At 38.5% G+C, this 13,698-nt stretch overlaps 2 protein-coding genes and 1 long non-coding RNA gene across 3 annotated transcripts; 2 read left to right on the forward strand and 1 right to left on the reverse strand.

Moving 5' to 3' along the window:
- The first annotated feature begins 423 nt into the window (after positions 1–423).
- On the forward strand, positions 424–5,795 carry ppp1r14ba (protein phosphatase 1, regulatory (inhibitor) subunit 14Ba). The gene is made up of 4 exons (XM_052100777.1): positions 424–894; positions 3,574–3,657; positions 3,985–4,017; positions 5,171–5,795. Exons 1-4 carry the CDS (start codon positions 703–705, stop codon positions 5,252–5,254), a joined length of 393 nt encoding a protein of 130 aa, XP_051956737.1. The 5' UTR covers positions 424–702; the 3' UTR covers positions 5,255–5,795.
- Positions 5,796–5,836: 41 nt separating this feature from the next.
- On the reverse strand, positions 5,837–13,468 carry LOC127625471 (peptidyl-prolyl cis-trans isomerase FKBP2-like). The gene is made up of 7 exons (XM_052100776.1): positions 13,233–13,468; positions 12,617–12,731; positions 11,890–12,038; positions 10,621–10,733; positions 10,236–10,282; positions 10,041–10,076; positions 5,837–6,166 (listed from the first exon to the last, which is right to left on the reverse strand). The coding sequence occupies exons 2-7, from the start codon at positions 12,627–12,629 to the stop codon at positions 6,105–6,107; spliced, it is 420 nt and encodes a 139-aa protein (XP_051956736.1). The 5' UTR covers positions 12,630–12,731; positions 13,233–13,468; the 3' UTR covers positions 5,837–6,104.
- On the forward strand, positions 6,184–9,988 carry LOC127625473 (uncharacterized). The gene is made up of 3 exons (XR_007968293.1): positions 6,184–8,077; positions 8,267–8,300; positions 8,451–9,988. It is a non-coding gene; the product is annotated as an uncharacterized LOC127625473 (long non-coding RNA).
- Positions 13,469–13,698: the final 230 nt, after the last annotated feature.

The following is a 13,698-nucleotide window of genomic DNA, read 5'->3' on the forward strand; positions in this document are numbered from 1 at the left end:
TCAGGGCCAATAAATCATTTGAGTTAAAGACCCAATTAGGGATTAAATTAGCCAACATAATATTGGATTTTACGAGGAAATGAGGAGACAGTCACAGGGTCACCTGGCACAAGCGCAATACCTAATGTGTGAGCCGGTATGCACTATGCAGAAACACCAGTCAGGCAGAGGATATTCGATTTGGATGGAATAGCCCACACTTACAGGAAAGAGGGGTGGCATGATTAGCCATTATAGCTAATATATATTCTGCAAAGCACAATAATTATGCCTGAAATAATTAAGCGTTATTTTAAGAGCTGATATTATCTACTGGTCAGAGCATTTCAGCCTGTATACAGATCAAAGGGAGGCATTGGCGTGGCGGCATTTGAGCACTTGGAAGCGCCCACAAGCTGTCCTGAGACAACTGATGGACAGATCTGGAGAAGATGGACTTCGATAAAGCCACTACTATACACTGATTAGGCTGATGAGGGTTTTTTGTTTTCTAACCTCCCTGTATGTCTGATCCCAACCTACCGTTGCTGACTCCTTGCAATCTGAAAGTCTGTTACATTTAAGAAAGTGGGCAAGCACTTTTTCGCAAAACATGCAGTGGATGTGCACATGGCGGAACATTAGTAGACCAGCTCTGTCTTTGAATTGATGCTCTAATTAATTAAGACATTAAATCCACCTCAGCTTTTTTTAACAGGGACAATGGCAGCGGTAACGAGTCCGGAAACGACACCTCAACCCCGGGTTTATTTTCAAACACCACCCGGTACCGAAGAAGAAATGCCACAGAAGCAAGGGCGCGTGACCGTCAAATATGACAGAAAAGAATTAAGGAGGCGGCTGAATTTGGAAGAGTGGATAGTTAGCCAGTTAATGAATCTATACGACTGCGAGGTAGGACAAGTAACACTGTCATTGCTTTTATCGCATGAGATCCTTTGTCGCGAGGAATGACAGGTCTTTCTTTCCCATGCTCGAGCGCCGGTGTTCCTCTTTTGTCATCATGTCCTTATTGTGCAATAGTTGCTCTGCATTAAGAAACTGGTGGTTATTCAGAGCAGCATGGTATCTTTAAACAATTTTTGTCATGATTTATTATTTTAAATATAAATGTAATTTATGGTTATGCATTCACACGCTGAAGGGCGTGGCATGATAAAAGTACAGACAAAGCCTTCAAACAAAGGTGAACCTGTGCTTTAACCACATTTCGCATCCTTCACGCATGATGCATCCCTTCATATTTCATCAATAAGTGGGTTTGCTCAGATTTAGGCTATGTGAGGATGTCATGGAGCTCCAGTTGCATGAACAAAGAGATGTCATCTCAAATTCTAAATATGTCTGCAGAATGCACAAAAACCAGAATAGATTTCAGCAGGATTTTACAGTATGCACATTTCTATTGCACGTATATAGGTGTCATTGGTAGAGGACGTTTTTTCTTTTTGTCTCACTTTCAGCCCCCTGGGATTGACAGAATCACCCCCTATCCATTGTGATGATGTCATCTGTTCAGACATGCAAAGCATGCTTCACTTGCAGCTTGATTTAACCTCCAGGGCTAATATATCTGACCTAGATTATGTGTAGTGTAAGACTAGGGAGCTTTTGAAATTAGATATTTTTTCTTCCCCCGAATGCATTTTTCAGCCCAGCGGGTAGGCCTCATCCTGAGCAAAAATCTCTGTCTTTGAGGATCCTCACCATTTTGTCTGATTGAGATACTACAAAGCAGCCCAAATCCATTTGAAATCAATGAATGCTTACGGATATTAGTGATTATCCCATTGACAGATGTTTTAGCATCATTAAAAAATAGTCCAGCATGCATAACAGTGGTATTCTAATAACACTATGAAAGGGTGAATAAAGACAATACAACCATGCTTATAATAAAACTGTGAAATGTCATCCGAATCCCACAGGTTAAGCTACATTAATGTGATCTGACAGGAGAACTTGCTCATTATATTGCTGCAGTCTTAGAGCGTACTTACACTAGGCCCGGTTGCCTTGAACCATGCACAAGCATGATAGTCCCCCCCCCCTCTTCCACTGGCCTGCACTCACCTTGGCTTGCACTTAACATTTCGGGCCTGAGCATGCTTACGTCATTATTATGTGACTTTTTGTTTTGAAGAAAACTGGAAGAAACGCACTCTCTCACAGCACAGTAGAGTTCATTATTGGAACTTTACATTGTGGCTTATTTTGAGGCACGGTGACACACGACCCTCTCACATGCCTAATTGTCGATAGCATCGTACAACTGGAATTTATCCTTTTCATCTGACGAGCTGCAAGATTTACGGAATGCATCCTGTACCTTCTGATACTGAACTCACTGGTTTTTTTTCCAGCTCGTCACGTAATAGCTCAGTGGTTCTTTGGTATCCACGAGCACGAAGATAGTCGCAAATTTGACCAAATATCTTATAGTTCTTGTGTTGTATCCAAATAAAGTGTATTATGTGTGTCCCAGTTCCGTAGTCTCTCTCTCATGATACAATGCTGCACCGGTTTGTAAAATTGATCACCTTGGTCACTAAGTGATTAATTAATAGATAGCATTTTACCCACCCCCCCGGGTAAGTTCAAATAAAAGTGTCCAGAGGAGCACCTCTGGCAAGCTTAGTTCAACTGTGTTCTACAGCGACTCCACAACACAAGTCCAAATGAACGGTTTCATAACAGACCTGCTTTCTCAAAGACGGATGAGTGGACGACCACTATTAACCCTTAAATGCATGGGAATTTTCCCAAACACTCTTACATATTCAGGTCTTTAGAGACCCAACAATTATATCATTCACAAATGGATCTACAATGCCCAGATAGTGTACATTTTTCAAAATGTTTTCAAGACATTTAGAAAAGAATAGAATAAATATAATTTGATGATTCATTTTTCATAAAGCAACAAATCAGGACAAATCTAGAACAGAATTCATGACTTTCACTGAAATTTCATGAGGTGCAACTGGCTGTCAAAGACATATTGAGCTACACATAACACTTCAGTTACACAGGTTTTGCATATGTATTTCCCCAGGCACTTAATGGGTCTAAGTAGATGCACAGCTTTCATAATTTCAATAGTACACACAAATGACAAGTCATATCACACTGTTCATATGTTGTACTTGCTATAGTTAATTCATTGTTGCACAGATATTGATATTGAATAATCATAAAAATATAATTTATTGAAGTGCAAAATCTGTTTGTTGTAGACTATAAAAAGGAAAAAAGTGAATATAAATTGTTATTGTCACAAGCATACACATAAACACAGCCCATCCTATTGTGTAGAGAGGATGGCATGGACAAAGGACAGATATTCCTATATTTCTGGGATTTGCAAATAATAGTTATGAGGTCATATTTAGTCAGCCCATATTACATTTTCTAAGAAGAGATGTTTGCCTGTTGTTGACCTATATATTTGCCCATTGGTCAAGTTTATGATCTGATCATTGTTCTGTGGTTTGTAAATGATTTGCCGCCTTTGCTCATTGTTTCATGTGAGCCCCCATTAATGTGTCTCATCAGTGGTTCTGTATTTTGCAGGAAGATGAAGTTCCCGAGCTGGAAATAGATGTGGATGAGCTGTTGGATCTTCCCAACGATGTCGAGAGAGCCATTAGAGTGAAGGTCTAATCAAACATCTAATACATCTGCTTTATCTTGTTCACTTAAAAGAGCTCCCCTAAGAATAATTTCTCTCCACTAGACTAGTTCTGGTATTTCTAGTATTCCTCTGACATTTCAGATGCAGGTGGTTTTATATAAATTCTTCCAGTACAGTAGTGAGAAATTTCAGCAGGAAATTAGTTTTTTGGAAGATGGCGTGTTTTCAGACCAATTCTCCAGCGTATTTCAGCCTTTTACATCAGATTTCTGCCTTAATTGGTGTATGTTGGAAAAAGAGAAAAACGATTAGTGCAAAATCTGAATTAAATTTTCATTTTTATTTCTCAGATGCTGCTGGTTGACTGTTACAAACCTAATGATGTAAGTCTCATTTTAAATATTAATAGCAGTGGCAATTAGTTTCACTGCAGTGTTATTTTTATTAGAGCCATTGATTCCCTCAGAGTTACATTGTGCTTCATTTAACGGTTCCCTTTAGTGATTCTTTCTTATTAAAAAAAATTAAAAAAAGAATAGAACTTTTGAAAAAATATGTTCAGAAACATGTACTTTACTATACCTGTGTAAAGTTATATGCAATACTACAACTTCATGACAATGTAATGGCAGTAAACAATCTTATCACTAAAACCATGCATAGATGTATGTCACACCGAACACATTATTGTGTCAATGTGCTCTGCTTTTCAATGTAAACATGCGTTAGACACAGGTCTTTCATTGTTGTGCCACATCTCACTGGGTTTTTAGCGACTTGCACAGGAGCTCCACATTTTTTAGACACTGTGTCACTTTAACTTTTTTGTTCTATTAGTTGCGCTGCATCTTCAGTCTGAACAGCCTATTACGTTGTGCTACTGCACGATTAGCTTTTTTAAACACAAGAACACATTCTTGTATTGACAGACGCCATGTCAAGTTAAAAAGAACTTTGAACTTCATTCTGGTGTGCTGCGTCTATATTTTTTAGCACTACAATGCAATCAGCCTGAACAGCCCTTAATGTTTACGTCTTGTGGCTATACTTTTGAAACAAGTGTTTTTAATGTTTATGGACTGGCACCATTCACTTCCATCAATAGTGCCTCACTATAACTGTAATTTTCTATTTTTAAATAACAGAGAAATTAGTCAAATCATTTTTTGTGTTAATCAACATTATGCCACAAATGCTGTCAATTGAGCTTACCTTGTATTAAACCCAGGGCATTTGTTTAAGACCAGTTATATTAGTAGCTTACTAAAAGTGTTCATTTAAATAAAAGCTTTAATAATGCATGTTTACAATGGCATCAGTAACTGAAATCTTTTGCATGATGCAAAATCTACACCACTAGTTGTCAGTCGAAGTCCAAGATGACTGCCGTATCGGCCAGAGCAACAGAAACAATAATTTACCTTTTAATAATAACTTTAACAATAAAGTGCACCTTCAGTGACGCAGATCATAGCCCTTCCATACATAAGCCAATAAGACTACTCCCTAGAATAATCCTTAAATAATAATCTGCAGGACTTTGTTGCTGCACTGCTGGAGAAGGTTCGAGGTATGCAGAAACTCAACACTCCCCAGAAGAAGGGCGAGCTGACACCATGAGGTCACACCACAAACGTCACTCCAAACTCAAGAGGAGAGATGCAGGCATGCAGACCCAACCACAATACCACCGTGTCTGTCAAACAAAGATCAACGATAGGAGCCCAGCCAAGCCAATCTCTGCTGCAGGTTGACCACCTCAACTGTTTTACTTTGTCTTAATACTGTTTCAGCATATATTACACGTAGAGCGTGTGTGGTAGTGTCCCTTTAGCTTAAACTTCCTGTGATGATTTAGGGAAAGGAATTGAATGTTGTGGAATGATTGATATTACATTTACACTGTACACTAATACACTTTTTTTCTGAGCCACATGGCTTAATGTATTTGTAATCGAATAGAAATTTAGAAGAAAGCTGAACCCCCCCTTTTCAGTCTCACTTCCGTTGTCTTTCATAAGGGCAAAACTTAAAACTTTGAAGGCCAGAAAGCGTTTTATTAAATAGGGTCTCATATTTTTAGGATGCTGATGGGAATTAGGATGAAGGAGGGGGGAAATGAGAAATGTGAACTTGTGTTTTAATCTACCATTTTTTTTAGCCTGAATCTCTTTTGTAAATAAAACGTTTATTCAACTTCAAATTAACAAGAAATGAGAAATGCATTTCTTACTGATCAGAACTTGTTGGAAAGACATAAACTGTACTGTGTGCACTCTCACAACCAAATATGTGTAGTAAGACTCTCAAATAAAGAATGGTGCTACATACATGTCTGAATCGCTGTGTTGCGTTTTCTTTAATGTAAAACAAAATATTGGGATGAAAATGTTTTATGCGGGTACAGAAGATAACAGTACAGCAGTTTATAGTGCAGCTGCAGCTTACTGACAGGCCCACAAATCTGTTACTATAACTCAGATCTTCTCTCAATGCTTAACAGCTCTACTTCAAAGATGAGTGTGGCGCCACCTAGTGGAAAAACAGAAATTACCATGGTGAGACTTATATTAGTGTTCGGTCCACTTATTTACTGTAAATCCACTTATTACACTTGAGACATGCAAGGTTTATTGCACTTGACAGAAATAAAAGACTGAAATGGTATGGATCGCAGACAAATGAACACCAGCATAAATCTTTTCTCTTTTGATGAAAAAATTCTCACAATTTATTATTACGCAAAATATTATTGAGACCGTTCCTTACACACACACACAAATATATATATATATATATATATATATATATTATTACACACATACGTATATACATACATATACACACATACGTATATACACACATATACATATACACACACACACACACACACTGTATATATAAGGTTGTCTCAAGATATTTGTGTCCATGTTGATTTAATAAAAAACATTTTTTAGAGCACTTCCTACCAAAAAAATGTATTTAATGACATTATATAAATGGTAGAACCTGCTTTGTAGTAATAACTTCAACCAGTCATTTCCTGTAGCTCTTGATCAGCATATCACTGATGAGGGATTTTAAACCATTCCCCCCCAACAAATATGTTTCAGCTAATTAAAATGTCTTACATGAACAGCACTATTCAGGTCATGCCACAACATCTCAATTGAGTTTACGGTATAGTTCACCCAAAAATGAATATTCTCTCATCATTAACTCTCCCTCATACAATCCCAGATGTGTATGACTTTCTTTCTTCTGCTGAACACAAACAAAGCTTTAACAAGAATATTTCAGCTTTGTAGGTCTATAGAATGCAAGTAAATGGGTGCCAAAATCCATATAAGGGCAACATAAAAGTACTCCAGATTACTCTGGAGGTGAAATCCATGTCTTCAGAAGTGATATGATAGGTGTGTGTGAGAAACCATTTAATATTTAAGTATTTTATTGTACTATAAATTCTCCTCCCTACTCAGTCAACCTCCGCTTTCACTTTCTCATTCTCCTTTTGTGATACACATTTTACCCGCATATCGCCCCCTACCGGGCAGGGCATTTATGGTGGGATTTTATGATAAAAAATTACTTCAAAATGTATCTGTTTCTCAACCACACCTATCATATCATGTCTGAACATATGGATTTAATCACTGGAGACGTATGGAATACCTGTATTCGTATGGAATACTAATCTACAGTCAGCCGGTCAATATCAACTGAGTTTACATTTTCTCTTACCTTGCAAGAACTGATTGCTTGTCATTTGTGATCATATTTCAGTGGTCAGTTATTTATCGCCAGTTGCATAACCCACCAAAAAAGTTAGTACATCCAGCAGTAGGAATGCCTACTAGTGGCCAACAGTACACTGACTTCCAGCAATAAAATTCCTTTGTGTAAACAGGGCATAACTTGTGGTCCTACACTTATATTACAGTCAAGTCCATTCCAGGAGTCCAAACATATCCGCCCCTCCTCCACAGAGACCATCCAGTCTCGTTCTGCCCAGGAGGCATTCCACTCTGAGACACAAGGGGGCAGTGTGAGCAGTGCCAGCTCTCCGAGCCGTAGGTCTGCCAGTCAGCGGCGTTCGTGGCAAGACCTCATTGAGACGCCCCTCACCAGCTCTGGCCTCCATTTCCTGCAAACACTGCCACTGGACGATGCTGTGTTCATTGATTCCAATCGAGCTGTGCCTGTAGAGCTCCGGCGCCAGTCCACTCTCCCTTCACACCCACCCAACCCAGCCAGAAGCCCATAACAGCTGGAGGAAGAGGAGAAGGAGGGGGGGGGGGGGACTCGAAGGAGGAAGCAAGCACCGCAGCTTTACCTTGCCCCGTGATTGTTGTCTTCATCCCATCCTGGCTGCCACCAGTGCAGCTGAACACGGAGATGCCCAGCGCTACCAACTGGGATGGGCTCATGCCAGAGACACAGGTTAGTGCACTCAATGCATAAGAGGGTAGAGTTTCATATGAAGGCAAAGGCACGTTTGTGGACAAGTTGGCCAAAGTGTGGATAAATGCAAGTTAATATAGAATTGCATGTTTTTTTTTTTTTTTTTTGGATTTTGTGGCTTCAATATCAGAGATATTCTTCTAAAAATCTTTTATTTCTGTTCTGCAGAAGAAAGTCATACACATCTGGGATTCCAGGGGGGGTGAGTAAATCATAGATAAATTTTGGTCTGGACTCTTGACTTGGCCATTCCAAAACATTAATTCCTTCCTATTTAACCATTCTGTGGTTGATTTGCTTGTGTATTTTGCGTCATTGTCTTGTTTCATCACCAACCTCTTTTAAATTTCAGATGATGAATCGCTACCCTGACATTATCCTGTAAAATCTCTTGATACAGTTTTGAATTAATTGTTCCCTCAATGACTGCAAACTGTCCAGGCCCTGAAATGGCAAAGCAGCCCCAAACTATGATGGATCCTCCACCATGCTTCACAGTTGGGATGAGGCTTTGGTGTTGGCGTGAAGCACCTTTATTCCTCTAAATAAAACGTTGAGCGTTTCTGCCAAAAAGTTAAATTTTTGTTTCATCTGTCCACAGAACATTACTCTAGAAACTTTGTGGAGCATCACAAAGCTCATGTAGTGATCTTTGCAGGGCGCCCACTTCTAGGCAAAATAGCAACAGTGCTGAATTTCCTCCTTTTGTAGACAATTTGTCATACTGTGGATTGGTGAACATCCAGGTCTTTAGAAAGGTTTTTGGAGCCTTTTCCAGCTTCATGCATCTCTGATCCTCTGAAAAGTCAGAGTCTTGAGAAATTCAGACTCTGTCTCTACCCAGACTTATAAGATTAGCATTCGATTACATTCAACTTTATTGTCATTCAGCAAAGTACAGGTACACAGCCAATGAAATGCAGTTGGAGTTTCTGTGCTCTGACCCCAACTAAGCTGGGGTCAGAGCACAGGGTCAGCCATGAAACTGCTGGAGCAGATAGGGTCAAGGGCCTTGCTCAAGAGCCCAACAGTGGTATCTTGGCAGTGCTGGGGCTTGAACCCCCAACCTTTTGGTCAGTAACCCAGAGCCTTAACCACTAAGCCACCACTGGCGAATAAATGCCGAAATAAAGGTTCCAGGTCACTGAGTGTGTATGTACTGTATATGTTTTTACAATTATCATACATTTTGGAGTCACAAATATAAAGATATTCTTTATGGTTTCAACATTTGGCCTGACCAAAATGTGCCTTTTCACAAAAATATCTAAATATCTGATATTTTTAAAACTTAACACAGTCATGAGGGTCAAAAGGGGTCTCTCCGTTTTATGGTATTTCTTGTTTATCAAATATTAACGTTTTATTTACTTTTCTAAAGAAATAATAACAAAAGATGATTCCAAACTACTTATGGGAACATTTATTAAGAGAATTTGAGCTTTTATTAAGACTTTTTTTTTTTTGTCTCCAGACAGTTTTATGGATGATGCTAAGTGGTCTGCACATATATAGCGCCTTTTTAACCGTCGAGATATTCAAAGCGCTTTACACTATGTCTCATTCATCCATTCAAACACCAATGATGGCAGAGCTTGCTGCCATGCAAGGTGCTAGCCTGCCATTTTATACTGTAAACCCCAGAAAAAAACATCAAAATTACTTTGAACTCAGAAATTGAAAACATGTTCATCATAGTAGACATATTCAAGTACCTGTAATTGTTTTGTGCGCATTTCATTTGAAATTACTTATTAGATTAGGATTGAAAAAAAAGTTTGCGTCACACCATATAGCATAATATTTGTGTGGCCCTTTTACATGGTACTACATTTCAAAGAATACCATGCTATTAACATTGTACCTTTTCTTAAAAACCACTGTACTTCTTTATGAATGGCATGTAAAATCAAACCCAGGAGGACTACATGTTGCATCTTACCTGGAATTTTAGGTGGTGCTCCTCTGTCACCATAACCTGTAGTTTATAAGTGCAATGCTACAAGTCAGATATGCTAAAGATATAGTTTAAAATCATTAAACTTTTCCACAAATTTTGAAACTAATAGTATCCATTACATTATAATACAGTACAATCAGAGTTTGATTCTTTTCAAAATGTTTATAACATACTCACCGAGCTCAGAGGGAATAACCAGTTTCCTCTTCTCACCCTCACACATTCTAAGAGGTGAGAGAAACAATATTATTATATATATCGTTTTTTTGGTCTTTTCCCACTTTTTATTCTTATTAACAGGCATTTGACTGGAAATCTGGGGGAAAGAGTGGGACGAACGGAAAAGACACATAACACGGACTTAACTCGAATCCTAAAACATTGGAGTCTATTTGCAAACCACTAAGCCACATGTTAATTTAACACAGTTCAGCACCAGCTCTTGAACCTAATCTACTAAATCTTGCTAATCGGACTACATAATTGTACACTCATCTTTTTAAATCCTAGTAAATTCCCAAGAAATAAATCACAGATTATCTAGAAATGTAATGATGCTCACCCCAGTAAACCCTGATCCCATCCCTTGATGACCTGTCCAGTGCCAAGAGTAAAGGTGAAGGGCTGATTCCTCGGTATGCTGCTGTCAAATTCTGTCCCATCCTCCAGTTTCCCCTGCAGAGGAGAAAACAGTCTGCATGATATCAAAATTGACCCCATTTATTTTATTAATGCATGTCACTGGTCTTATTGTGAACAATTAATCCATGCCTATTTGCTATTTTATAAATAAAAAATAAAAAAAATTAAAAACAAATGTGACCTCAGAATCTTTAAACAAAATGCCATAACTTGATCTTTAGGTGAATATGAAAGACTCGTTTCTGGTGACGTGTGCAATACCGCACATTGCGACCCAAGTTTTTAGTCAGTATTAACTCCTTTTAGCTCCTTCAGCCTGTCATGTACAAACTTGCTGACATAACAGCTAATGCAAAGATGAGCGTTTCTTCTGCTGTTTACTACCCAAAACCCCTGTTCCATACCTCAATCTACCTTGGTTATGGGACCACTGGCTTGAAATAAAATCTTAAAGGAGCAAAAACAGCAAATTTGCGGTTGTGTTCGAGACATTTCACACCTGAATGCTTCCAGAGGTGATCACTGTTGTGGACCGAAAGTCAAATGGGGAGAAATAGTATATATATATAAATTGATTTATATATTCTAAATGCAGGCATCTTTTGTAGGTATCACGGGATGTACAGCACAATTAAGTGTTCTTTCTTGCCTTTATATTTAGTGTGATTCAAAACGTTGAAATGCTGCAATCTTTTCCTTGCTTGTTTTTTAACAGCTACAGCATCGTTGTAAGCAAAGACCATGATGTGCTGGCCATGTATATTGACAGTTATTTCTTAAGTGTGTAGAGATTGCTGCTCGATCGATTTCCCCAAGCGGTAACCGGTTCTAGCACAAGCAGTACAGAGGAAAGGGTTTGTATGGGTCTGTGTGTCGACTGCCAACTCGCATTCAGATCTGCCTCCACTCTGGTATTCAATGCCCACTCTTCACAATCCAATCAACAACCGATGGATAAAATGGTTAAAGTCCCTGCCCTACATTTTCTTTTTGTTTGATAAGCCATTTCACTTGGAAATACGTCACAATACTTCGGTTTCAAGCCGACTTTAAAGGGATAGGAAACTCGTCTGGGATTGGAACAACATGAGGTTGAGTAAATGATGACAGATTTTTTTCCACAGTGAATTATCACTTAATACATATTTAGACATGGCTGAAATGTGAGTCAGAATAAGAGAACAATTACAGTGTAGTGCATATTCAACACATCTCCCTTTCGTGACTTGAGAGGACAGTCGTCCACTCTTTTCTTGATTCCTATCTGAAGTTTCTTCTTTTCAGCCCCATGCACAACGGCTATGAGTGTAAATGCCAACATCAAACACAGCCTCATGTCTGTTAAGAGAAGAAACGACACAGCTCAAATAACACACTCATTGCATTTTGTCAAAAGCATATTAGAGATACAACAACCTGGCAAAAGCTTAAACGCATTAGTGCAAATCACTTCAGCGCATGCGCAGTGTCTCTACACATAGGTACACATTTTTATTTAATTGATTTATTAATTAGCGGTGTAAGAAAAAGCAGAACTCTAAATTAAACTAAGTGTAACCCATCAGATGTATTTTAACCGACAAAACATAACGGTTAATAATACTATTTATAATACTGTGTTTGCAAGTATGTACAATGACAACAAGACTTTCTAACGACTACTCTCACTGCTGTTTCCAAAACAATAGTTTTAGCCCTCTATAAAGGGAGACACAAGAACAGTCATTAGAAAACATCCAACAATGTAGTTTACTTTTGCTATGGTCATAGCGGCTACTAAGTCATATCTGCTACTAAGATTCGTCGTATTTTAAACCAGAAATACATCAACTAACAAAATCCCGCGGGGAGCTAAAATGTATGTTTAAAATGTCTAAAGTGCGTGTGAATTATTTGAGGTTTCATGTATAAGTTACCTGCATTAAGCATAATACACTCGGCAGTCCTGAATGAATCAGAATGTGTCCGTAATTAGGAAGTGACATCAGCAGTCCACGCTTGCTTCCTTCCAGCGTTCGAAATATCAGCAAACTATTTAAAAAGAAGACGGTGATTAAGATTTGTTTTTATGAATATTATGGATTTAAATGTAGGTTTAAATTAAACTCGCCGAACCTATATTATATGTAGTTGAGGGCATACTTGGGAAAGGCCTTTTATTTTGCTCATCTCTGAGAACGCTCTTGTGGCTCTAGCAGAGATATTTTACCATAGACACTGTAACGTTAATTTGGCGTGTTACGACAGTAAGTTGCCGTTTGCGGATACCATACAAATGAATAAACTAAAACAAACCTGTCGCAAAATTGTTCGTGTCTTCTAAAGCAGCAATTTTATTTACGTAAACTCCGCACATAGTTAATTACAAAGCGATTGTATGAAACACGTTAAAGTTTCACGGACAAACGTCCAGTCAACAAATAATTAGCTGTTTCCTCAGAAAAGCAGTTTATTCAACACACTCTCTTTTATCTCTTTTATAGACATTCGTTCCATCTATGGGACAGCCGTGTTATGAATTTTGTGGCTTACCATGTAGCAGTGGCGGCTTGTCAATAGAGGGCGCTGGGGCGCCGCCCCCATCAAAATTCCAGAAATATACATGAATACAAAAATTATATAAAAATGGAAATAAAAAAAAAAAAAAATTAAATAGTTTACGCGTACAATCTGCAGGCTGGTAGTAAGAGCCTCAGCATTTAATAAAAACTGGCTTTAATCGGTTAACTATTTTCTATGTTTTTCAATATGTTTCATGCTGTTTAATGGGCGAGGGACGCTGGACAAATGGATGTCTATCTGAGTCCTTAAATTTTCGGGCAGCATGTGACCTGAAGCTGGTCTCTAATTGGTTTCTTAAAGATTCTCCTCCGGGCGCAGGTCGCTGCGTCCCTGGCGAATCAGAATTGGATACATGTTATTTTATCCAATCTGATTGGTTCTCGTTACCTGTCATTCAACTTAATGCTCTATGCTCTGCGAGTGCGCAGGCGACTCC

Source organism: Xyrauchen texanus, chromosome 31 (assembly GCF_025860055.1).
Source record: "Xyrauchen texanus isolate HMW12.3.18 chromosome 31, RBS_HiC_50CHRs, whole genome shotgun sequence".
In the NCBI taxonomy this organism is placed as follows: Eukaryota; Metazoa; Chordata; class Actinopteri; order Cypriniformes; family Catostomidae; genus Xyrauchen; species Xyrauchen texanus.

What these genes read in the sequence shown, in the direction of transcription:
- ppp1r14ba (XM_052100777.1), top strand. Translation starts at nt 703, where the DNA reads ATGGCAGCGGTAACGAGTCCGGAAACGACACCTCAACCCCGGGTTTAT. An exon ending in AGAGAGCCATTAGAGTGAAG is followed by an intron (nt 3,658 to 3,984) that starts GTCTAATCAAAC and finishes TTTATTTCTCAG; the next exon opens with ATGCTGCTGGTTGACTGTTA. An exon ending in ACTGTTACAAACCTAATGAT is followed by an intron (nt 4,018 to 5,170) that starts GTAAGTCTCATT and finishes AATAATCTGCAG; the next exon opens with GACTTTGTTGCTGCACTGCT.
- LOC127625471 (XM_052100776.1), bottom strand. An exon ending in TGTTGAATATGCACTACACT is followed by an intron (nt 10,734 to 11,889) that starts GTAATTGTTCTC and finishes TCTCCTCTGCAG; the next exon opens with GGGAAACTGGAGGATGGGAC. An exon ending in TGGGATCAGGGTTTACTGGG is followed by an intron (nt 10,283 to 10,620) that starts GTGAGCATCATT and finishes CTCACCTCTTAG; the next exon opens with AATGTGTGAGGGTGAGAAGA.